The sequence below is a fragment of the Zeus faber genome (genome assembly GCF_960531495.2).
Source record: "Zeus faber genome assembly, chromosome: 7".
Taxonomy (NCBI): domain Eukaryota; kingdom Metazoa; phylum Chordata; class Actinopteri; order Zeiformes; family Zeidae; genus Zeus; species Zeus faber.
Genome location: NC_137203.1, coordinates 21921274 through 21947482, shown reverse-complemented (window position 1 = coordinate 21947482; position 26209 = coordinate 21921274). Strand labels below are relative to the sequence as shown.

Genomic DNA, 26209 nt, shown 5'->3' with positions numbered 1-26209 from the left:
AAAAAAAAGTTCTGCCCGTGGTCAAACAGTGAGATGGTCTCCACCAGCGTGAGAGACATTTATCAGCCTCACGCTCATAAACACAGCACCTGCATTCCACGGTTTGTCAGCTCATCTCCCCGGGCATTTCCATTTCACCGCTTCTGTTGTTGACTGCGCTTTGCCCCGCACAACTCATTATGGAGGGGGGATGGGGATTAGAAAGGGAGCGTTTCCGGGTTAGACGCAAACAGTGACGGCACTTGAATGGCTAATTATAATAACCTGACACAAGTGAGTAATTTCCCCGCCTCAAAACAAGCCCCGAGAACCTGAAAGCAGCTCTTAAGAGAAACGGATTTGGCTAGAGGCCATTACACACCGAGAGATTTCAACGCAAAATGGAGATCCCTCTCCCCGCGCTCCCTCTCTGCGGCTGGGATATCCATACCGACGCGCCGCCTCCTCATCTGAGGACAAAAAATAAATATATAAAAATAAGACGATCGTGTATGCACAAAAAGTTAACAAATAAAATGGTGCATCGTGGGAGTGTTTGTTACAGACTTTCTAAAATCGTACATTATTTATTGAGCAATCATCTTTCATTAATCATGGATGACATGCCAGTTAACTCTGTAATTATGGAGAAATTGTGACCATGCAGCATTCGTTTAAAGGAGCAAAAAGTAGGTCATACTTTCACTAAAGCCTGATTACATTTCGTGTTCTGGTTCCGCATGGACAACACTGACAAATAGGACTTCCTTTCATTGTTGATGCACCCATTGATCGCTTTTGAGTGAATGAATGACTGATTCCCTGCGATATTGTTAAAAAATGTGTTCTATTAATGGGCGCTGGCATTTAACGCTGGTACACGTTGTACGCTGTAAAGTAATATGGCCCATTTCTATTTGCAGTAATGAGGACATATTTCCCTTTGATTTCTTCCTGCAACCTTAATGCCTTTTTCTGGACCAGTTACGCTGTACGAAATATACAGTATATACAACTGATCAAGAACTCACCTAAAAAAACCTTGTCATAATAATAATAATAATAATAACGACAACAATAACTACAGTTTTATTATGCTCAATGGCACTATCATATATCAACTATCATCATCGTTAAGCCTGATCCAAAATAACCTTCAGGGAGACACTGAGGCTTTGGGAAGATTCTAAATTACAGAAAATAAGAGCTGTGGAAAAGCAGCTGCTGCTCTCAGATGATTGTTACTTGTCAGCCACCTTAAAATAAAATTAATAGGACCTTCTCCGCCACCAAATTTTTGTTCCAAAGGAAAAAAAAAAATAAAAAATCAGGGCATATGACTCATTCTAAGAAAGAGGTTACATCATGAATAGATTCTGTATGAAACACGCCACAGGCGAGAAGAGACACTTTGCACCGCGCGTAAGCGCAGACCACATCTCGCACCTCCTCTTTAAGGTGGTGCGAGATGTAACAATAGAGCCGTGAAATCACGCATCAGCAGAAATTTGAGAGCACTTCTCAGGTATTCCGTACTGTGGGGATCCATAGTTATGGATTTGGCACCGATCCTGGCTTCTGGCAGTGAAGACTACAGGAGGCAGAGGAGTGTGTACTAAGCACCTCAGGTTTAGAGGTGAAGATGACAGGATTGCGAAGCTGATCAGAGCTGAAAACGTTCATCCGCCCTGCGCTTCGTCTTGCCATGCGTACACAGGGTATGCTAATGGCCTCCCTTGCAGCATTGCACTCTAGCCTGTTTTCCCCGGTGGGAGCGCTTTCTCCCTGCAGCAGAGCCCGGCTGTGCTAATTCTGTAGACATCCAGATCTGGGGGCCCCGAGTGTTGCCAAGCTCCCCAATGGGAGGGGCCAGTAGAGTATGAAGTTGACAGCAAGATGAACTCCTGGAAGGAAAAAGGGGCATCTGAGAAACCCAAGGGGCATCGGGCTAGGAGAAGGGTCCAATTGTTTTCCCCATTTCCTGAAGCTTGTAAAGCTGATCCACTATCAGCAGCAGAGTGCGATGCCGTGAGCATGACAATGAGCTTGATTTCTCTGGGCCTTTTGACATCTCTGGCCATGTAATAACAAGCAAAAAGCTATTAAGCTCGGAATCAATTGATGCATCCTCAGGGAAAGCACATTCTAGAGTATGTTGACATTCTTTAACTTGATTGGAAGTTGTTTCTTGTTTTGAGTGCGAGCGCTTGACAGAAGCTTTACTTCATCGGGGACAAGGGGGCCGAGGAGGCAGCAATTCTTTCAGAATTGCTGATCAGCACAATAAATTTCATAGCAGTAAAACACACACACACACACACACACACACATTACAGTAGATGGTCATCACAAACCAAATGACATCATCTGACATCAAAACTCGCCTGAGCTCTAACGCTGAAGCAGAATGTCTGAGTGATTTGTCAGTTCATTTTCCTCCTTTCTCAAATAGCGCGGCGTCATGTCTAGTCAATGAAGAGAAAAACAAACACAGCGTTGGCAAGAGGATTAGAGAAAGATGGCAAATACCGCACGGTGAAAGAGAGGGCCGAAAACACAGCTTTGGCAGCAACGATGTAGGGGAGGACCCTGTAATGTTTTCTGGAACAAAAGCCTGTATTTGGTGATCCCAAGAGCACCATTTTCTGTCTTTACCCCTTTGATGCTCGAGTCTTAGATATACCCCAGTATTGTGGAGCAACACCGCCAGCAACACAAACTGTATTTCTTTCTGAAATAAGTGAAGGGGGATCAAGCAAATTCATTCCACATATTACTGGATATAACTAGGTCTCAAGTAAAGTTTTTTTTTTATCCACACAATTTACTACAGACCACAAATTAAATCCAGACCAGCGCAGAACCCTAATAAAACATTACGTCGGAGCGGAGCTCTCCGTCGCGCCGAGAGGGTGGCGCATGACGACCGGGGCGAAAGGATCACCTTCCTCTCGTGTCTGTAAAGAATGACAAGACCGGGAAAGAAGTGCCGCTTGAAACCAAAACAACAGGATTGTTTGTGGTCAGTTTCAGTTTCCCCCTAAACAATCCTGCACATGTGCAGCACCAGGCCGCCCCTCGCAAGGCGGTCTCGGAGGGATGACGAGAGGGGAGTTAAACTCGTCCCCTTCATTCCGCACATTTCCCAGACAAATAATTTCAGGTTTGTGCCCGCTAGCGCCAACCCTCCGGCCGTAGTGCTTTCTGACCTATAATTACGTGCCATTCATTTGATTTGTTCATTAGTTCATGCCTCGGCTGGGTAGAAGCTGAACGGAACCCTCTTATTAGTGGTTCATGACTCCTCGCTCTCCGTGCCGAGCCTTGGATGGGGGGGATGGAAAAAAGCAGAGGAGGGTCCGCGTGAGCTCGGGAAGGTCCTCCGCCCCCGTCTCTTTGTAGAGGCTGTCTTTGTGGAAAATAGTATTAGAGCGACCCGCTGTCAATGTGTAAATAAAGACACATCAATAATACAGTGTTGTGAAGCATACCAACTAGCAGTACATAATGTACTAGCTTTTTGAAAAGGTTCCAGGAAAAGAATTGAGGATGGATCCGCTTTTTTTTTTCCCCAACCCAGGCCTCATAAAGTTCGGTTTCCATCATTATCAGCTGTTCACAGCACCACAACCTTGCTGGATGCCACTGAGGAACTGACCACTCTGCTGCAGCTTCTTTACTTACTTAATTACTTCAAACATATCCAGATTATTAGTTTAAATCCTCTGTGGAGCTAAGCGATTTTGGGAACTGTTTTGCGAACAGCTATTTTCTCTCCTTACAGTATAAGATGATGGTGCTGAACATCTAACAAACCACCAGTGTCTGGTCCCTTTAAACCAATCAGAGCATAGTTACTAAATAGTCGTTGTGTATCAAAAATCATCAAAAATCCCTGACTCACCAATTAAGGATAATTAGTGAAGATGATTAGTAAAAGTAACAAATACATTGCTTTCCACCCGCAGAACACCCAGGAAGAACACACACGCTCAGGTTCACACCCGTATCTGCTTCAACTTGGAGGCAACCCCGTCCACCTCCCAGGAAGTCCATGATTTACCAGCACGGTATCTTAACTCTGAAAGAATTCGGTCCTCGGAGACCCAAGCTGGATCCGCTCACTCTTCACGCTCCCTCACCGACCGCATCACCAGCCCATTGGCTATAAATATCCCTGACAGTGGAACAAGCATACATGGTGATGTGGACGATGTCCAGTCCTCCTGGCAAGTCAGCCCAAGACCAAAACATTCTTATCAATATGTTATGTATTAACCAGAGGGGCATAATTCATCCTTCTTCCTTGAAAAGAGAGAGTGTGAGAGAGTTCACCGAGCGGTCACGCAAGAACATGGTCACGAATGCACCAATGTGCCGCCGTCAGTGGAATCTAGTCTCCCAATACTGGATCAATTTAGAAGGTTCTAATGTCACTCGGAATGACCCCCCCCCACTGGTTAAAAAATAAGGTATATGTCGAAACATACCGATTCCGTTAGTCCTTCAACTACAGCTCAAAACAAGGTATGCAGAACACACAAAAGAAATACCAACATATCTGCATTACAACGAAGCAGTTTGTATGCATTTTCTCAAGTATCTGCATTAATTCAGCACACGCACCTGGTTTCTCCTGCACAGCTACCACTGTTTTTTTACCCCCCTGTTCTTGTTGCATGTCAAAGTAATAGGGCCGGTCGACCCCTCACGCGGAGTAAATATTTCAGAGAGGCAGAATGAAAGTAAGAAGAAAGGCGTGGGAGCTATTATAACTCGCCGCGTGACATCAAAAGCCTGATTCTTTATTCTTTACACAAACCGAGATCAGATGAGAGCAGGTTTAACAGACAAACCGAGGGGGCAGCGGTACACACCAGCGGTTGTCTTCCACAAGAAAAACAGATTGCCGCTGAGAGGGGCGGGGGGGACCGGCTCTTTCTTCCTCCTCTGTTCTTACAGCAGCACCGGCAACAGGCGGTGTCATCATCGGTGTGGGCGGTGGAGGGAGGGAAAGTGTTCACGCCTTGTCAGCATGTCAGCGGCCTCTGGTCTTACAATTACGGGATACGGGGCTTTTAATTTAAGACCACTTCTCAACTGCAACCTTTCTTTCTCCTTATGCAAACACTCCACTTTGGACTCCATAACTTGTGTATGAAGATGTATTTCCGCCACGCCACTTTGACTTAGGTTTAAAGAAAACAAAGCCATACTCGAGTTGACACGCACAACGCGCGACGGCAGCATTAAGTACGTCCCAACCTTATTTGAAAGACTTGATGGATCGGTACCTACCATCAGCACTTGTGGGTGTCAGCCGCAATCTCGGCAATAAACACTTTAAGAGACTGAATACCCCTGATAAGCGCCATCATAGCGTATAATCGTGAGGTATGCAAATAATAGAGATGGCTCCCCTGATGCGGGAGTGCCATTCTTCCCCTGGTTCCCCGGGAGATCTGCTGTCACTGCTCAAGCAGCAGAATGCATGCAATGACAGTATGGGCTGCCGTTTGTTTTTCATGTCACTCAAGCAGGGGGTGTGGAAAGCGAAGGAGCAGATGGAGGAGAGCATAGGCAGGATGTCCCCGCAGGAAGAGGACTGTCATCCAAACACTCCCAGAGAGCACTCGCACCATGGCGGAGGATGACAAAATATCGCCAACTACTAATATTCAGTGTCTTCTTCGAGGCTACATCTGTCCAACATCGAAACCGAAGTTCGTTACTGCAAAAATGAAGAACTAGGTGTATCTAGGCGGATATTTAGCATCGCAGTACAGATTCCTTTTCATTTCCTTCTCACAGCGGCAAAATGCAAATAGGCACTTTTAAGTGAGGAGTCCTTGTAAACGACACGATATTTTGTTCTCATTTAATATTTTTTGCGTTCAATGAGAGGGTGAGGTAGGAAGGGCCTGAAGCTGTCTAGGGTCATTAAACCGCATTTTCCTTCTCTGACGGGAAAAAGCGCCCGCTCCGGCACTTACAGCATCGGGGAGAAAAGCTGACAGATTGGACAGGGGTTCCTCGCAGCGAGCTGTGGTGGACTTCCTGAGGGTGGGCTGCTCGCTGGTGCATGGGGCGGCGCAGCCCCGCCTGTCACTGCTTGACGGACCTATCCAGAGGTGCGGTCGCAGGGAGGCATGATTGATGATAAATATGTACTCACACAGGATCCAAATGCCAGCCCACTCCCGCAATTTAATCCCCATCCCTTCATCAAACGTACATCTGTAGCGGACAGACCGTATCCGGCTGTGCAAACCAATCCTCTCTTTTTTTTCCCCGGGACCAGCAACCAGAGGGGTGTCAACGCTACCATTCCAAATCACAACAGAGAGCCAAGCCCGTCCAACTCATGACAGCTCCTTTGAACAAACGGCTCAAATGAAGACCAGTGTCCTTGTTGCTCAGAATGCATGTTCAAGAGAAGAATCTCCCAACATTGACCTTGGATCCTCTTCTGATTTATTAAGTAGAAAAGCTAATTACCATTAAAGCCTGCATGATGAGCCATGCTGATGAATAGTGTGGCACATCGCTAAAAATCCAAGGAAAGTTCAGCATGCCCCAGGCATTAGTCTCAAACCTACAAAACGTAAAAAAATTCTCTTTTGGAGTAGAATTTTTTGTAAAAGTGATTGTAATGGAAAAATGCAATGGTCCATTGAGCCACAGTGTCTGAATGAGAAGGCTTTCCTGTTTGACAAGATTGCCCCCTGGTGGTAGATTATAAAAGTGTGCATGTAGCGGGGGACGAAGTCTCCACTCTGTGCTTTATTATCTCCACCACACACACAATTGCTCATGATAAAATAATAGTGTTGAGATTAAATTACATCCTAGACTCTCGTTTATCAAAACATTCGAAATAGAATGAGAACAGCAATTCACGACACAATAAAGGTGAGATGTTGCGGAAAGAGAAATGATAAAATGATGGACTGGAGTGAAATCTGTTTTCAGTGAATGCGTCACAGACCAGACTCCAATAGTTTAATTAAGAAATTGTATTAATCGGCAACAGCATCATAGATGAAGAGTCTACAACAACAGGACATTCATAATGCCCTGCAATATTCAATTTCCCTGCAATTCTATATTACATACAGGCGGCCATTGACAAAAGCCCCAAACAAACCTCAACAGTAAATCTCAGCACTGCAAAGACAATGGTGAGGGTGGCGGATTTTGCGGTTGTCCTTTTTCCATACCGCCGCAGCGTACCAAACCCAAATTCATTCCACATAAAATCGGCTTTGTAATACTGGACGACTTTGATCTCGATACTCAATGAAATGACACTCTTTCAGCGTGGAGGAAAAGAATAAAAAATAAATAAACCTACCTGTAACATCCACGGATAGGCACCCTGAAATCAAAGACAGGGGGTGGCCTTTGATCCATCACTGGCAATGAAGGGAGGATTATCATCAATCTTACTCTTCTTTATTATCATCAATCTCGCACTGCTTAACAGAGGTATCTCTCGATGCTTAATCATGCAATCAATACGGCCCCCTACCCTTTGAGGAATGTGTCTTCTAGTGATATGTGCGGGTGACTAATGTGAAATCCATCTCTTTGTAGGTTAGTCCACGTGGAGCAGAAAGGCCAAAAGACAAGACCGCAGAATACTCCTATTTATACCATCAATCACAACCCACAAATACACCACGGAGAAGAAATAGTGAGATAAATGAGATACCTTGCGTTTGGGCAGAGAAAGAAACAACGACTCCACCTCAAAATAATAAACACATGCATGCGTTATTCAGGTGGAAGAAGCCCCCTTACCTTAGGCCACTTGGGGTTCAGCAGACGGGCCTTTTCGGCGTCCTCCAGCGCAGCCTGGTGGTGGCCCAGCTTGAGGAGGGCGGCCGAGCGGTTGCTGTACAGGATGCAGTTCTTGGGGTCCGCCCTCAAGGCCTCGCCGTACAGGTGGACGGCGGCCTGGAAGTCGCCGCGGTGGCACGCCTCGTTGCTCCGCTGCACCTTCTCCATGAACTCGGCTTTGCTCAGGCCGGACCCGCGGCCTTCGTCGCCGGCCACGCAGCGGACGGGTCGCCCGGCCATCCATGAACCGAAGATCGAAAACTGCGGAACACAGACAGAGAGAGAGAGAGAGAGAGAGAGACGGAGAGGTGTGAAACGTTTGTTTATTATACTCTCGTCAGGGCTGAGGGCTCTCATGCAGGTGCTTAAAGCTCGCTCCTACAGCAGAACATACAGTCGTGACTAGAGCAGCGAGAGCCGGTGACTGTATGAAGATCTGCAACTCTGCTAATATGGTGATCCTGAAACGATGTGTCAATAATATGAGGAAGAACAAAACTAATCAGAGCAATCTGATGACGCTGAGCTGCAATTGAAATTGACATGAGGCGCTGTGAAAGGAAAATAAAAAGTTAATACTTTTTCTTCTTCTATCTTAACTATAACCTACTCGAAATGCAGGTTATGGAAGTGTCTCTCAAGGATTTGTGGTAATGGGAATTCTATGTAAATTGACATATTTCAGAGCCTGTCAACAAAATTAAAAAAAAATTAAAGTGGCAATTGATCAAATGATTTTGTTTATCTGTCCCATAATCAGCCCATGCGACACTTTTTAAGAAACAACCTTTTCAATGTATTTGCAGTACGTGTCGTTTCCGTATTTCCCGGCAAGGAGATGCAAAAGCAGAGAAAGGCAGCCGCTGTGAATCTGATAAAGCAGCACAGCTCATTGTGGTCAGTAAATGTCAACATGGATGAACATTCCCGGAAAAGAACAACAGCCCTGGGTTAAAAAAAAAAAAAAAGATTTAATCTCTCACACACACACGCACACACGCACACACACACACACAAAGTGCAGAATTACTGACCCTCTCAGGACACGGGGAAATCCGCACGTTGAAAAAGAACATTACCGTTTTGAATGGAATTCTGGGCCTTGGTACTGGTACTGTATCGTAATCCACCCGACGACACAGACGATTTTATGGATTAGCACTTTAAATCTGAGCGTTATTTCACTTCGGGTGCTTTTCTCTCCATCGTTGAATTTGAACAAATCCCCGGCGGTGTTCAACAATAACTCCTTTTCGTGTTTTTGTTTCTTCTCAAAGGGACTTGACAACTGTTTTCATGACGTGGGGATGTCACAAGGACCGATACTTTTGGATTCAACACTTCAAATAGCGCAGGTGCTAGTTCTTCTGCAGTATGAGTCGTTCCGTGTCATCGGTGTTAACCAGTAGCTGTACGTCACTGTCTTACAGACTACAAGCACAAGAATCTGGCAAAGCGGCTCAGCATGCCAACAAACATTTAAACCCACAAAACGCCTGCCTTGCATTAAGTAAGATAGGAAGCAACCAATTTAACCTAAAGTAGCTTTTACAATGTGTATAATAATGTGTATATGCCCTCCATGTAGTTAACAAACAATTATTCCAGTAAATTTGCCTTGGTATCCCAGCACAAGTGCACACACACAGTGTATACTTCCAATTTACGGGCATGATGACATACCAATAATTGCAAACATTTTGTTTAAAAAGGCATTATATAAATACATTATCTTCAAGAGCGTGATGATGGGCTTCCTATGGCACCTTTAGTAGCTTTAGCCGGCACCGGCGATAGCGGTATGGAAGCTACCAAGGATAATCCAAAGAGCGATCCCCACAGCGAGACACCTTACATTACATTCATTTCCGCCTCATGAGTCTCCAGCTGGGACGCTTGATGGATGACGGAGGACACTGCCCGACAGGAAGTGTTCCAATGACCGCCACGGGGGTCGGAGTCAATATCTTCACGCTACATCAGCAGCTTGTGGCGATTTATGTTGATAAATTGTTGCTAAGTTTGTATTTCAAAACCTGGTCACCAGTGTTGCCAGGTCCGTGGTTTTCCCGCGGAATGGGGCGACTTTGGAAGCGTCGCCGCAGGTTGAATTTGTTGTCCGCGTGTTGGGCTGACCTATTTTGCATGCAAATGACATAAATAATATGTAAATATAAGAATAAAAATAATAAAAAATGGGGCTGGGGATGATGTATGGAACAGTATTGAATGAAACCATGCGTAATGGGGACACGTTCTCCGTCAGTGTGGCCGCTGGTTTTGCTTGGCCATTACTCTGGTTTTGTCACACAGACCTGGTAACCCTGGTTGTCGGCTCCTCCCAGCGGCGCAGTAGCTACGTAGGTGGCCTAGAGGGAACGTGAAGTTTTGACGGTTGCTATGGGGCGCCATTTTTGGAGGATCACTTCCACATTTACATTTACATTTACATTTAGTCATTTAGCAGACGCTTTTATCCAAAGCGACTTACAAGGGAGAATAACATTCAAGCTACATTGCGACAGAGATTAGTGTAACAACAACATTAGTGTAACAATAAATACTGCTAGGTAGTGCTAGGTAATTGTAGGTTAGGACAGGAGGTACTCACGGAAGAGCTGGGTCTTCAAGTGCTTCTTAAAGACAGAGAGGGAGGTCCCTGCTCTGGTCATTTTTGGCAGCTCGTTCCACCAACGTGGAACTACAAATGAGAATAGCCTGGATTGCCGTGGCTGTATGGCCGGCAGAGCCAGGCGACGCTCATTTGACGAGCGCAGCACCCGGGGGGGCAACATGTGCTCTTACAAGAGCATTTAAGTAGGCGGGAGCATTCCCAGCAATCACTCTGTAGGCCAGCACAAGAGACTTGAACTTGATGCGGGCGGCTACAGGTAACCAGTGGAGCTCGAGGAGCAGCGGAGTGACATGTGCCCTCTTTGGCTGGTTGAACACCAGTCGCGCCGCCGCATTCATATCATCTGTAGTGGCTTCACCGCACAGGCCGGCAAGCCTGTTAAGAGGGCGTTGCAGTAGTCGAGACGGGACATCACCAAGGTTTGTACCAGCAGTTGAGTGGCATATTGGGTCAGGTACGGCCTGACTTTTCGGATGTTGAGTTGTGCGAAGCGGCAGGACCGGGAGACGGCGGCAACATGGTTCCCTTCGGTTGCGGAGAGAACTCGCTCAACTATCCGAAACGTACAACAACGGAGAACGGAAGGGAGGAACAGAAGGCTCGAGGTTTCACACACGACGGTTGCAAGATTTTCTGTGGAAGATTTCCACCTAACAAGACTTCCGAGCCGCCTTTTTACTCAAAAACGCCGACCGACATTCACAGTCACTGCGGGTGATCCCTCGCATAGGGCGGCTTGCTCCAGCAACTTGACGCCTGCTTGACGTCTCCTACACGGTCCGTGCTACAGTGGTTGTTGCTAGTAAACCACCACGGTGGTTGAGAGCGACGCCGCATCAGCCCCCCGAGTGACGGTTACAGCAGCTTCTGTCGATAACACAGAGAGCGCTCCCCGAAAAACACCTTGCTGAAAACCCGCCGGCAGTTCAGTGAATGGGCGTGTCGGTCTTCCAGGTGAGTGCTACTGCAACTGCGTCTGTTTCCCTGCACACTACGGCACTTTTTTGTGTCGGGGCTGCTTCTCCAGCACCACCGTCACGTCATCAACCCCCTCGATCCTCTGTGTCTAAGGCAAGGTACTTCTGCTTTTCTTTCCAAAATCCAGACATCGTGGATTTCTTTTATGTTTTTCATGGTGGTCCACATTTCTTGTGCGGTTGTCCTAGATGTCTCTGCTTGTGGTCAGTCGAACAGCAGTGAGACGACCGCTGCAGAAACATTACTACAGAATTTTGGCAGTGAGTTGGTAGCAAAGTACTGTGCTTGTGACCTATTCTTGTAACATATAACCATGCGACTAAGTCATTCAAACTAATTATATCTGTAATGACAACCAAACATGGGTTAAATGGCGAATGGCCATTTAACCCATCTATTTAACTTAGCTTCTTCACCCATCTATTTTTGCCATCTATTTTCTAAGATATTTTTTAAATGAATTCCAAATATAAAATGAGTTAAGAAGCTTCTTGTGTTCTTATTGTCTCTGGGAAATGAAAAGCAGAAAAATAAATATTGTTCCAGAAGTAAAGAGGACTGTTTCCAGAGGTAAACAGACCTCCTGTGAAGCTGTTCAGCTCTCACTAATAAAATAAACGTAATTGAATTTGAATGTGAATGTGAAAGAGCTGCTGCCAATCCGACCCCATTTTGGAATCATTTCATTTACAGCCACACAAATAAAAAATGTTACCCCAAATGGTCTCGAGCTGGATTTGGCCTCTTAAAGGGGACCATTATGCTCCTTTTTTTACAAGTTAATATAGGTCTCTAAAGGTCTCCAAAACATGTTTTTAATTTTTTTTTTGCTGAAAATACCACTCAGATTATATATTCAAGCCATTAACTAACATGCGTCCAATGCACCCTGTCTGTTTCAGTAGGAGGAGCCACCCTTCCAAGTCCACGAGTTATGTGAGCCAATAGGGTTTGAGCTTCACTTCCGCGTTCTGTTGTTTTTCTCCGTAGAATTTCACTGATTTCACCTCATCAGTTCGGCAAAATCTGTTCCTGAACAAATTTGAGGTGAGAAATAAACAACCCAGTTGCTGAATCTTCACTATATTAGATCTACAAGGCCTCATTTCAAAGTTTGTTCCGACTTTCACCACGGTGTCCGGAGCAGCATGGAGCTTGGAACACCGCGGGATACGGCAGAGCTTGGGGCTTTTTTGTTTCATTCAATTACGGAAACGGCGGAAAATAAATTAAAATAAATGAAATAAATATATCTACGTTTTTGTTTGGAGAAACGTGGAGCAGATCGCACCCCGCAGCCTACAGTACTTCAGCCTACCGTGGACACACACACACACACACACACATATTTTTCAAATACGTCCATGGTCTGCAGTTTCTTCCCGGACAGCTGGTATTAATTCATCTTTCTTTTAAAAGATTGGTGCTGATCTCTGCAGCCAACAGAGCACTTCCCATGCTTAGGTTTTAGCTTCGATGCTAGTGGGTGCGGTCACACTCGAGCCATGGGTGGAAGAGGGAGGAGGATTCTAATTCTAATGTGTCTCAATACTACGTAATACTGAGACGCAAAGTTGAACAGCTCATTTGAGGACATGTTTTCTGAAATGAGCAGCTCACAAAAAACTGACTGAGTTGCCTTTTTCACAGTTTCTGTTAGTACTGTTGGCCCATCAGAGACCCAAATCTATGTGCACAAGCAGTGAGGGAGTTTTGCATAACAGGTCCCCGTGGAAGACTCCGGGGGTGGTCGAGTGGGCTCCGGGAGGCCAGGAGAAGTCAGTGTGGTAGACTGAGGCTCCCCAACTCAGTGCCAGCTGTGGCCAATTGGACTGACTGACTGGATCACAGAAGCTGGGAAAGCTTCGTTTAGGTCTGTTTGTCTGGCAGTGAGGGGAGCCAAGGCAGGGAACGGAGCAGAGGAATCCCAGTCGGAGCCCGTCCTTAAAGTTCTCTGTCTTTTTGAATGTTCCGCACTTGAGGGTTTCTGCTAAAAACTGATATTAATAAAGCCTTGCCAGCCTTGCCGGCGCTTATTCACCGCTACCTCTGTAAGAACCTGGGTAGTGAACCTGCTACAGTAGCGTAGTCGGCAGGATCTTGACATGGACAAAGATAGATATGGAGCATTCCATGCTGGAGAACCTGGTCGGCCACCTGTCCCAGATGCTGGAGGCGCAGATGACCCAGATACTCCAGGCAATAGAAGCGCTGCAGGAGCTGCTACAGGACGAGCCCGCAGTGAGCAGCGTCCAGACACTCTCTCCTGGGTCGTGCTGATGACAGGTGAGGACGACGCCGAGGCCTTGCTCACCACGTTTGAACTGTGGGCGGCGGTGTGTGGATGGTCCAGTGAAGAAACCGCCCACAGCCTGCTGGCCACTGCCCACGGCGATTATACGGTGGTGAGGAGGGACACGGGCAGCGTTTTCGAACCCTGGACTACACCAGTGCCGGCCGGCACTTCGCCGAGGTCCAGCAGCTGAGGGATGCGGCTAGACGGTGGCTGCAGCCGGGGGAGAGGACGGCCTACCAAATCATCAACGTTGTGGTTCTGGACCGGTTCCTGGAGGGCAGGTTATATCGGGTGAGCCAGGACACCCAGTGAGGAGAGGAGCTCACCCAGTTGTTAGTACCGAAAAGCCACCCGGAAATGCTTTTCCAGGCGGCTCACAGCAACCCAATGGCCAGTCACCTCAGACAGGGAAAAAAGGTGCAGAGGATAATGGCACGCTTTTACTGGCCAAGCATCTGGTCGGACATGCGCAAATGGTCAACACCTGTCCGGTGTCAGCTGGTTAACCCGCCGGCCACGTCAAAAGCACTGTTGAGGCCCCTCCCCTTGGTGGAAGTCCCATTTGAAAGACATGGATCTCATCAGCCCATTAGACCGCAGTGCACGTAGCTATCACTTAGTCCTGGTGGACTACGCAACCCAAAACCCCGAAGCAGAGCTGTTGTGCAATATTTCTGCAAAAAGTGTTGCACAAGCGCTGTTTCAGGTCATCTCCCGGGTCGGGATTCTGAAAGACATCCTGACCGACCAAGGCACATACTTTATGTCACGCACACTTCTGGAACTTTATGACTATGCTTTGCTGTAGGGGAGGTTCCCCTGGCCTCCACAGGATTCTCTCCCTTTGAACTCCTTTTTGGAAGGAGACCCCAGGGGGTGCTGGACCTTATTAAGGAAAACTGGGTCCTCCCAGTTTTCCTTAGTAAGGGCCTAGCACCATTAAGAATGAAATTCAGTATGTTCTGGACCTGCAAGCAAAACTCCACACGCTCGGCCACCTGTCACACAAGAATTTGCTCCAGGCCTAGGAACGGCAGCGGCAGCTGTATGATAGAGGGGCGCGACTGAGACAGATTTCATCAGGAGACAGGGTGTTGGTTTTACCCCCAACATCCAGCTCTAAATTACTCGCCAGGTGGCAAGGACCCTTCGTGGTCTTACGGCAAGTCGGGGAGGTGGATTATGAGGTCGAACAGACTAACAGGCGAGGAGTGACTCAAGTGTATCACCTCAACCACAGGTTGAGGTGATACACTTGAGGTGTGAAGGGAGCGGGCGTTCGTCTCTCTGGCCACCTCATGATCGGGGGAGACGAGTTGGGCCTGGAGGTTTCAAAAGCTACCAGTGAGACCCCGGCCCTTTCACATGACCATCTCTTACCAGGCCAGGCAGCAGACGTGGCGGTCTTACAGCAACAGGATGCTGATGTATTCTCTTCCCTGCCAGGCCACGTCTCTCGTACACCACTGAAAATACGCACCCGGCTGTACCGACTGCCCGAGCACAAACACAGAATTGTGCTGGCAGAATTGAACTGGATATGGGGGTAATAGTGGAGTCTACTAGTGACTGGTGTAGCCCCATTGTGCTAATTAATAAGCCCAATGGGACGGTCCGGTTTTATGTAGACGAAGGAGAACGAGATGTCAAAATTCAACACGCACCCAATGCCCCGGGTCTATGAGCTACTTGACCGGTTAGGCACGGCTCAATTTTTTACGACGCTGGATCTAACCAAGGGCTACTGGCAGCTTCCCTCGTCTCCAGAGTCCAGGGAAAAATCGGGTTTCTCCAATCCGCAGGGGTTGCACCAATTTGTTACGCTTCCGTTTGGGTTTTTCGAGACCCCAGCCACATTTCAGAGACTCATGGACCAGGTGCTGTCGGCCGGACGGCTCCCCAGCCTAAGTCAGGCAGACTTGTGTGGCAGACTTCGGGCAAGGTCGAGCGGCCTCCGGGAGGCGAGGGGAAGTCAGCCTGGTAGACTGACACTCCCCGCCTCAGTGCCAGCTGTGGCCAATCGGACTGACTGGCCAATCACAGCAGCTGGGAAGGCTTCTTATGTGTGTTTGTCTTGCAGTGAGGGGAGTCACGGCAGGGAACCTGCGGGAGCGCTCCGGAGGAATCCCAGTCGGAGCCCATCCTTAAAGTTCTCTGTCTTTTTGAATGTTCCGCACTTGAGCGTTTCTGACTAAAAACTGATATTAATAAAACCCGCCATGCTGGCGCTCATTCACCGCTTACCTCTGTGTCACACGTGCTTTTAAGAACCTGGGTAGCGAACCCGCTACAGTCCCCTTTAACTTCTAACGTCTCGATTCAAAAGGCTGCTGTGTAGGACTTGATTTTGACTCAATAAGCTTTGAACCCCCCCCCCCCAGCCTTAATACTTTGGACTCATCTTGGGTGGTCCTGAGCACAACAATGAGTAGTGTATAATGTACTACAGTTTACAGTGAGGGAAAACAGTAGTCCCATTATGGGTTTTTTTCTGAGCAACTGCAGATGGATCCATGACCCTGGCTCTCAACACAGTCCAAGACCCTCATCTGGGAATCTTGGAGCATTTTGACTTCTCAACCGCATGTTGATAACCTGCCCAGCTATTTTCAGCTCTAAAATATGACTAATTTAAAATTGTTTTTATGAGGGCACATAAAGGTATTTGTTCCCTTTGCCTCCTCTAGCTCGCTAGACTATTTCAAGGCCTTGCACACCTGTCTGACTCTAAACTCCAGCGTAATACAGAACTCTGTATAAACCCTTGTGACCACAATTAACCTCCAGTCCCAGCATTCCTCATTTTAATACCTACACTATACCTTTTATAATTAAAATTTCAGGGCGCATTTTGCCAAGCGTTGTCAATCTGTAATTACATGTAACTCTGTCTTCATGCCAATAACTCCTGTTGGATCTCGACATACACAGTGTGCTTCATTTTTTTTAGCTCATGTTTTAAGCCTCTGCCAAGGTTTTATCTTTAAAACCGCTTTGTGATTTGTCATTGATTTTTCACGCTTGCTTATCGGTGTGAAGAGCCTTAAGCCTTTGGATCGTATAGTAACTTGCTGTTCTTCTTTTTTAGAATTATTTTTATTATTATAAAAGCCACCCTCATATTACCGCATGATCACACACACATATTGCTGAAAAAGTGAATGCTGTGTGCATTAACAGCCTTGTTCCCGATGCACTGTGTCAGAACCCACAGTGCATCAGGAAAGGTGTCAGAACACACAGTGAATCACATCTTGCTGCGTATGGGGCTGCAAAGCCGCAGAACGCAGACCGGTCCGAGTGCCCATGCTAACCCCTGTCCACCGCTGAAAGCACCTACAATGGGATGGCCGGGGTTAGGGTCCGATCCGATTGAACATCTGTGGGATGTGCTAGAACAAAAAGCCCGATCCATGGGGGCCCCACCTCACAACGTACATTACTTATAGAATGTTCTGTTTATGTCTTGGTGGCAGATACCACAGGACACCTTCAGAGATCTTGTGGAGTCCATGCCTCGATGGGTCAGAGCTGTTTTGGCGGTACTAGGGGGAGCTACACAATATCAGTACACAATATCAGTGGTTATTAGTGGTGGTTTTAATGTTGTGGCTGATAGGTGTATACTTCAAATATACTTCATACTTCGCCTCTAATCAACAAATACACACAATACAGGAAAGGGTTACAATTTCCAACTCCAAAATACTCAGCTCAAACCAGCTCAAACTCACTACGAAGCTGACTTTTATTACTTATGTTGTTTTGAAGTGAGGTCCACACTTTGAACTGTCCAGGGGGTTTGAGTCCAAAAAACATCTGAAAAGCATCCAACAATGCAGCAATAAGAGTCGTAAGAAGAAAAAAAAAATCTGGCTAGGCCTCACAGCAACACCGACAGCGCTAAGGAGAGATCTGATCTTAATGTTGCAAAACCATCTTCCAAACAATTTCCAAATCCATCTTCCAAATCCATCAGAGCAGCTTCCTGAAAGGAGGACGGTTTATATTGTGAACAGCCAGAATTGTCTTTAAACAAACCATGTGCCTGTTTTTTACTTTTCTTTTGCTTTTAAGTGTGTGTGTGTGTGTGTGTGTGTGTGTGTGTGTGTGTGTGTGTGTGTGTGTGTGTGTGTGTGTGTGTGTGTGTGTGTGTGTGTGTGTGTGTGTGTGTCCTCTGAAAAGGGAAGCTTTACCGGGTATTAGAGAATCGTAAAAATAATATGGACTGCATGTTTGCGGGGCCAGCTTCCATTATGCTCCTTTTGCGCCACACCTTCAGAGACTGGATCCTGGAATAGGGCAGGCGTGGTAATTACTTCCAGAGGCCAAAGGAGTGCAAAACGCAGGCATAATGGCTTTGTGTATCAACTACATTCAACTTCCAAGCCGCGCTGCTGTTTAGATTCATGTGTTCTTGTTCGCTTTCACTTGCGTTTATATTCATAATTTTTTATATTCCGATCGAAAATGAGCATGCAAAACCAATAGTACATTACATTTATAATCCCTTGCTGTGGTTTGACATAGGATTGACAGACTACACCAACAGTTAATAATCCGATATTGTAATCAAATTTAACATTCTAAAATGCACATTAACGATTAATAAACTACACTGTGCATGCGGGGTTCTCAATGCGTAGACTATCACAAGATACTGTAGTCCCACAATAAGTCTGCCCCACATATGATTATGGTGTGCTGTCTAACCTATCCTCAAAGCTGTCAATGTGAGTACTGGGCAGGAAGGGTGGAGAGAGAAGGGAGGGGGTAATAAAAGCCTTCACCAATGGGGCTCCCTGCAGACCAATAAAGAAAACACTGTCCCAATCTAATCATAAGGGGAGGCCGGCCACCTGGAGGGGAGGGGGGGGGGTGTCCTCATCTTGACAACTGCAATATGACCACACACACGCACGCGCCTGCACACACACACACACACACACACAAAGCAAAAGTTAAACTTTTACAGTACAGTCATCTGGGTTGGCTGCAGTGGTTTGAGACCAAAAAAGCGCATTAGAGAGCATAAGTTAAAATACGTTATACTGTATTAACATCCCAAAATAGAAACACAGTGCAATATATTGTAATTGTACAAGAACACTTTAATAAGTTACTTAACCCATCCGTTATTACCTGTGTCCATACATATCAGCATCATACAATAATATCCAACTGTATTCATATTTAGATGCAATCCAGTCAATACATGCATCCTCTTAGACCCTCTCACGACCCTCTTCGTCCATATGTATGTGGTGCATAAGGCACGTTCAGTCTGTTCTGTGTATATTGTGTTTTTTCAGACTTGTACTGTGTGCATTATTTTTTCTAGCCTGTCAGCTCTCCACTGCACGACGCATCCCCGGTACAGTACATCAACATGTACACGGATCAATAACCGGATTGGGATCCTGGTTCTGGGTCACCGCGGTGATGACTGGAAACTCAACAGAGGAGCTTTCTGTTGTTGGGGAGGAACGGTCATTTCCTGCGCAGGAGAACGGCCGGTTCCTTTCAAAAGCACCGAGTATCCCGGCGCGGAGGAGTCGGACGCACCGTTACCTTTTCTCCGAGCGTCGTTGGCTTCTCCATCCCGTGCGAAAGCTGTGGATCATCACTCCAAAGTCCTGGCCGCCTCGGAAAAGTACCGTTCGTGCGTCAAGGTCGGATCTCCGAGAGGGAGGACGGGGACACGGCGCGCTCGGCTCTCTCCCCCAAAAAACACTGCAGCGGGAGCCGGGATCCACGGCGGCGGCTGGAAGGAACTTTTCCTCAAGGAAAGTGCGCCATGTTGTCAGATCTTCTCCTTCTCGCTCGCGCTCTCCCTCTACCTCTCTCTACCTCTCTTTCTCTCTCCACCCACCCCTCTCTCTTCCCCCCCCCCCTCTCTCTCGCTCCCTCTCTTCCCCCCCCCCCTCTCTCTCTCTCGCTCCCTCTCTTTCCCTCCCCCCCTCTCTTCATCTCTCTCCCTCCCTCCCCCCCTCTCTTCCTCTCCCCCCCTTCTCTCTCGCTAGTGATGCAGATCGTCAAGCAACGTAGAAAAAAACGAAGGTGGAGTTGTGCGCACATTTTTTTTTTTTTTTTCACCCATGTAAACAACAAATAAGCCTCTGTCAGTTAAGGGTGATTTTTCAAGCCCGACGTAAAGATGAAACATGGATTGGCGTTGAAAAGTAGTGCGTGTTGTTGTTGTTTTTTCTCCATACAAACCCGCCGCGCTTCGGGAGCACTTGATGCAGCACGTGTCCCGTGTTAACTTGCCTTAGAGGTGGAAACAACCGTGAACGATCTGTTCCAAGCGAATGAGCGTCGTAAATGACTCGGGAGTCCGGAATCAGTCCGGCAAGCCGCAAAGGGACACCGAGTGAGGACTCGTTTAAAGTGCGGGGCAAACACGCACAAGGTGTTGGGCATAATTCACACTGAATGTGAGGGATTTACGCGTTGCCTCCTTTTTGGAGTAATGAAATTATTCTTGTAAGAATGCCATTCCTAATCAACCGACTCTTCCGAGTCGGGAGATTGAATCGAGGTTCTCGTTTTGGCTTAAAAATCGACTTCATCGTAAAGTCAAAACACGTGGAGCGATTTAAGTGTTTTTAGTTGAATGAAATCAATCAGATAAAATGCATTCAATTCAAATCAGCGCGTTTTAAATTCAAGCCCATAAAATGGGTTTAACTTGGAAACTTGAAAAAGACCACTGTCCATACAACCAGAGAGTAGCTCTACGTCAATATGTGTTGCGCTGCCTTGGTGCTCTATGTCCCGGGCCTTTTACATTGCATTCACACAAGAAAAATAATAGAAACTTTATTACGAGATAAGATCTCAATTACGAGATTATCCCGTAATTATGGGATCTTACCCAGTAATAAGGACATTATCTCGTAATTACGGGATAATATCTCAATTACGAGCTCCCGAGTGACGTGTGCAGCTGTGACGTCAATAGGTACAGTAGTGCCCCTTGCGGCCACCATGGGGCGCTGTACCATAACCCATTTTTAGCGTAACCGCCACTATTACGTCACAGACAATGACCGCCTACGTGCGCCTCGTAATGACAACGTTTCCGAAAACTCCCCCTATAGTTTGTCCTTCAACCGATTCATATTCATAAACATATTGAGGTTATAAATCTATCAACGACTCCTCCAAACTTTAATAACACGGGCTAGTCAAATATGTCCCAAGTATACTTTCCTGTTTTAAAAGATGTATATAGTGTCTAGACAGCTGTATTCCCGTAGCACTTGTTTTCATAATATTTTTGGCCTTGAAACTGAGTGCCTTGTTGTTTTGTTTTGTTTTACTATGTGTTGTTTTTGCATGTGCTTTCTCTTCTCCGACTTTGTTTTTTACTCCTTTACTGTAGCCCCCCTTTTAACTTTGTTTTCTCCTCTTTGTGAAACACTTATATTTATACCTGTACTTACATAAACGAACTTATATTTTCAAAAGTCATATATAATACAGTATATAAATATAATACATAATACATATATAATGCGGCTGTTTATTATTATTATTATTATTATTAGCAATGTTATTGATGTTGTTATTTATTGTTGTTATTGTTGTCGTTGTTGTTATTGTTGTTATTATTGTTATGTTTGTTGTTGTTGTTATTATTATTACTATTATTATTACTCTTACTCGTTTTTACTGTTGTGACTGACTAACATACAGTCATTCTCACTTCACTAAGCAGTTTCCAGTTGTATTTACAGCAGTCAACTGTTCCCCCCCCCCCCCACCACCGCTGATCCGGATCGGTCAGGTTTGAACGCGGTGTGACATTTTGCAGCGCGCACACATGATGGGACGGAGCCCGCTTTTGGTAGTTGTGGAAGGGGAGCCAAAATAGTAGCGACTCTTTTGGTCAGGTCCCTCGGAGGGGGGAGTGCACCGAGGACACGCTGTACATGTGCCACGGGCGCTGCATCTGTGGGTCGACGAATACAGGCGCTTAGAACGACGATCACAAAAATACATATTGAATACGACATGAAATTGGTAACACCGAATTGTTGCTTTTCTCTTTTGCGCAAGTTATTTATTTGCGTCATTATTAATTGTATCGGACGTCATTTGTGTGAAAATAGATCATTCTAAAATAAGGGGGAACTCCTAACAATGTCATGAAATACGAACGATGGTTTTCATGCATTCACCTTTAAAAGAATAGAAAGATTGCCCAAATCCTCAACATTTTTCTTTTTTCTTTATTAATTATTATTATTATTATTTTTTATTTTTTTTGTCAGAAACCTTAACTCGGTGTACGTGTCAATGTTCACATTTTAAACAAGAATAAGAAACAAACTCACACCTTTATTCAGTGGAATCCCGTCATCCACCCGTCTCATCCGCTATAGTTGGAGTGGGCGTGGTCTGGTCCGCAAGGCGTCCCTTGACGCTGATTGGCCCGTGAGAGGGTTGGTTGTTGTTTTTTTTAGCCACGCCCACATAACGTGTATAAATACTCAGTTACACCCATTAGAGACAGTTAGAGATTTCCTACCAACTCTCCCGGGGATCAAGGTCTGTAGGAATATGAATTCTGCATGTGGTCGTTTTTGAAACGCATATTATTAGCGCCAATGATATTCCGATATATGTTCTTTTCAGATGAAAATCTGTACGAGTGCTACAGTGGTCACCAACCACAGGATGCTCGACCCTTTATAACTAACTAAATCTCCATTGTTCACTCTGTGGATGTGGTTTGTTGTCGTTGTTTACCTTTTCGTACAGTGAAAATGGGGATCAAGGGACCTCTCCACGTCGCAACCCCTGTGAGGGAGAGTCTTCCCCTGAGTAAGGTCGCAGGGACATCCGTGTACCTCAAACTCGACTCGTCCCAGCCCACGGGATCCTTCAAGATCAGGGGCATCGGGCATCTCTGCAAAACAGTGAGTGGCAGAGCATTTAGGGACCGTCGTACAATTGTATGATTCCAAGCCTTCTAGGAGACTGTCCTTTCAATAAGTATCACACCTCTCATTATAATTATTTGTCAATGTATTCCCCCCGTACCACACCTTCCTTTATTTAACCAACTACTTCCTTCCCCCGACCACACCTGCCTCCTGGAGACATTCATTATCGCAACTTTGTTTAAGCAACTGCTTCTGAATCCAAGAAGACAATTTTCCCATAATCCCTCACCTCACTGCCTCACTGTCTCACTGACAAATGTTTCGTTATATAAACCTCAACAAGAGGACCCACACTCGTCATTACTTTTCTCAGTGTGCGCACGTATTTATCGTATTAAATGATAGTCAACGTTTGTCCTATTGTCACAATGAAATTCCTTCTTCGATTTTTCTATGTGAGGGACCATCTAAAAAAGTGCAAGGAGGGGCATTTCGAACGAAGCAAAACTAATCAAATGTCTTTACTTCAAAATGTTCTTTCATTCTAAAATTTCTCCCTCTTATTTAAATTTCTTATTTGTTCGTCACGACAAACAAATGTCAGTCCACTAATCACTTTCATTGTGGAGCACTTTTTGAAGGCGTTGTCATTATAATGTGATATAAATGTTATAATAACATGTTAATTAACTAACCGCACACTTGGGGTATTGCTTACTAGTATATTAAACCTCTGGATTACAATGTAATGAGAGGTTTGTTTATAAAGAAGACTTAGTTGATCAAAGTTGTCAATGTTTATCTCCAAATGCTTTAAAATGGTGCATGTGGATGTTAAAACGTAAAAACCTTTGTGATTGATCTCTTCTCATGCCCTGATGACCTCCCGTGTGTTCAGAGCGTGTACAGCAAACATGAAGCTCTCATTTTCAGCATCTTGTGAGTAATGTGCCTTGTGCTTGGTCTTGCAGTGGGCGGAGAGAGGCTGCGATCGCTTTGTCTGCTGCTCCGGTGAGCTGCAACACTGCGTCATTGACTTTGAGTCGTCTCTGTGGGTGTGTGTGTGTGTGTGTGTGTGTGTGTGTGCTTGTGTGTGTGTGTGTGTGTGTGTGTGTGTGTGTGTGTGTGTGTGTGTGTTGGTGTAAAACGGGTGCTTTTGCATTCCTGCAGGAGGAAATGCCGGTATGGCCGCTGCCTATTCTGCCCGTCAACTGGGGATCCCTGCCACCATCGTGGTACCAGAAGTCACCCCCTACCCCACAGTGGAGCGACTGAAAGACGAGGGAGCCACGGTGGTTATTCATGGAACGGTTAGACGGCCGATAAAGATTTAAAATGTATAGATCTCTGCTTCCTTTTTACCTACTTTTCTGCTTTAATCCTTTCCGGGATCTCATGTCTTTTGTTTGGTTTGATTGCCAGGCTATCAGTGAAAGCATTGAGTTTGGAAAGCAGCTGGTGGCGAACAACCAGGGTTGGGTCTTCATCTCTCCCTTCGACGATCCTCTCATCTGGTGAGTAAAGCTTTTCCTTTCCCGTCAAATCCAATTCCATGTTTAGTGATTGGAATAGTTGTTTCTCTTACACCTAAGGAGCATGTTTTTTTTCGGGGGGTGGTGGGTATTGTGTGCACAGGGAGGGCCACACATCCCTGGTGAGGGAGCTGGAGCGCGACATGGAGAAGCCCGGGGCGGTGGTGCTGTCGGTGGGCGGCGGGGGCCTCCTGAACGGGGTGGTGGAGGGCTTGCGCCGCGCCGGCTGGTCCGACGTGCCCCTGGTCGCCATGGAGACGGTGGGCGCGCACAGCCTCCGCGCGGCCATCGAGGCCGGAGAGCCGGTCACTCTGCCCGAGATCACCAGGTAAGGGAAGCGTCCGAAACCTGCGAAGCAGCAGCCTTCATGGATCCGTCTTTTTGCTGCTTGTGGATTACATACAAGTCGTTTTCTTCCCCCTCAGTGTTGCGACCACGTTGGGTATAGCCAGAGTCTCCGCGCAGACGCTGAAGCTGACTAGGGAGCACCAAATTATTTCAGAGATCGTCTCGGACCAGGACGCCGTTAAAGCCGTCGAACGCTTCGTCGGTGAGTTTTTTTCCGATTTTCGATCCCGCACGAGAGATGATCCCATGGTTCTCCAGAGCGGCCCTCACGCCTGTCTCTCTCTCTCTCTCTCTCTCTCCCTCCCTCTCTTCGCAGATGATGAGAAGGTGCTGGTGGAGCCAGCCTGCGGGGCGGCGCTGTCGGCCATCTACTGTGGCGTGCTCCAGCGGCTACAGAGGGAAGGGCGGCTACCGGAGGCCCTGGGCCCCGTGGTGGTGGTGGTGTGCGGGGGCAACAACATCAGCATTGAGCAGCTGAGGAAGCTGAAGAAGCAGCTGGACATGGCCTAGCCACGCTCCTCCGACTGTCTGGGCTCGTGGTGCTTTTCGCCTCTGGTTGAAATTCACATTTACTACTTTAATAAATGAACCCCCAACCTCAGTGAGAATACCGAGTGCGTCTGACACACCCGAGGGCGTGCCAGAGGAGTCCTAACATCTTTCTTCCACAGTGGTTTCTTATAGGGTTTGGCCGTTCATTCGTTCCACCGGCGACTCAAACCTCCACCGACGCCTGTGCAGTACGGCTGCCGACGCCAGTGTCCAAACGGAAAATGTGTAACACACAGGTCAAATCATTCCAGACTCTGAGTGTGTCTTTCTTTTGAACATTGACATAGTTGCTGCTCAACATGTTTTTAAGAAATACTATTTGATTAGTAGACCTAAGAATTGTGCTGTCTTGAAAAATATGTATGTGTATGTATGTGTATGTATATGTGTGTGTGTGTGTATATATATATATATATATATATATATATATATATATATGTGTGTGTGTGTGTGTGTGTGTGTGTGTGTGTATATATGAGATGTTTAGGTAATTATTTTGAGGTTGTGTGTAGCACACTTCTTTGTATGATGTAATCATGGTTGTATGTATTTGGGCCTTTTTTTTTTTACTTCATTAATATATTGAAAAACAATAAATTATACAGTAGTTCCTGCTTTTTGTGCCTTGAGAATGATTTCTTCACAGAATCACAGTTTTGATCAGCTCAGGTCCTCCACCTGCTAAAACAGTTTTTAACTGCCTAGCACATGAGGTATTAGAGATTTTAAACGGCTCTCTTCAAGCAGGTATATTCCACACATACATTACATTACAGCTGTCATTAAACCACTCCAGAAGAAGAGCAATCTCAATGCAACAGTTATTGCCAACTACAGGCCCATTTCCAACCTGCCGTTCCTAAGCAAAATACTTGAAAAAACAGTTTACCTTCAGCTTAACAACTATCTTACCTCAAACAGCCTTTTAGACACCTATCAATCTGGCTTTCGACCTCACCATAGCCCAGAAACAGCACTAATTAAAGTTCTGAACGATCTACACAAACACTGATGCAAAACAACGATCTATTCTTCTGCTCCTGGATCTCAGTGCTGCCTTCGACACTGTTGACCATCAGATTTTATTACAAAAATGGGTCGGCCTATCTGGCCCGGTTCTAAATTGGTTTAAAACCTACCCACAGGACAGGCA

General features: G+C 46.2%; 2 protein-coding genes across 2 annotated transcripts in view; one reads left to right on the top strand and one right to left on the bottom strand.

Annotated features, from left to right (window-relative positions):
* The window catches only part of LOC307233053 (tetratricopeptide repeat protein 28-like), a gene marked incomplete at its 5' end in the record, with an annotated part of 185711 nt that extends 166380 nt beyond the window's left edge, over nucleotides 1-19331 (bottom strand). Inside the window, 2 exons of the mRNA XM_080004265.1 lie at nucleotides 7783-8082; nucleotides 19302-19331. Coding sequence (XP_079860391.1) covers nucleotides 7783-8082; nucleotides 19302-19331 — 330 coding nt within the window. The remainder of the gene's footprint in view (nucleotides 1-7782; nucleotides 8083-19301) is intronic.
* Nucleotides 19332-22268: 2937 nt separating this feature from the next.
* On the top strand, nucleotides 22269-25671 carry LOC307232596 (L-serine dehydratase/L-threonine deaminase-like). The gene is made up of 8 exons (XM_080003683.1): nucleotides 22269-22286; nucleotides 22500-22657; nucleotides 23596-23635; nucleotides 23795-23934; nucleotides 24047-24138; nucleotides 24260-24484; nucleotides 24582-24706; nucleotides 24821-25671. The coding sequence occupies exons 2-8, from the start codon at nucleotides 22505-22507 to the stop codon at nucleotides 25012-25014; spliced, it is 969 nt and encodes a 322-aa protein (XP_079859809.1). The 5' UTR covers nucleotides 22269-22286; nucleotides 22500-22504; the 3' UTR covers nucleotides 25015-25671.
* The last annotated feature ends 538 nt before the right edge of the window (nucleotides 25672-26209 follow it).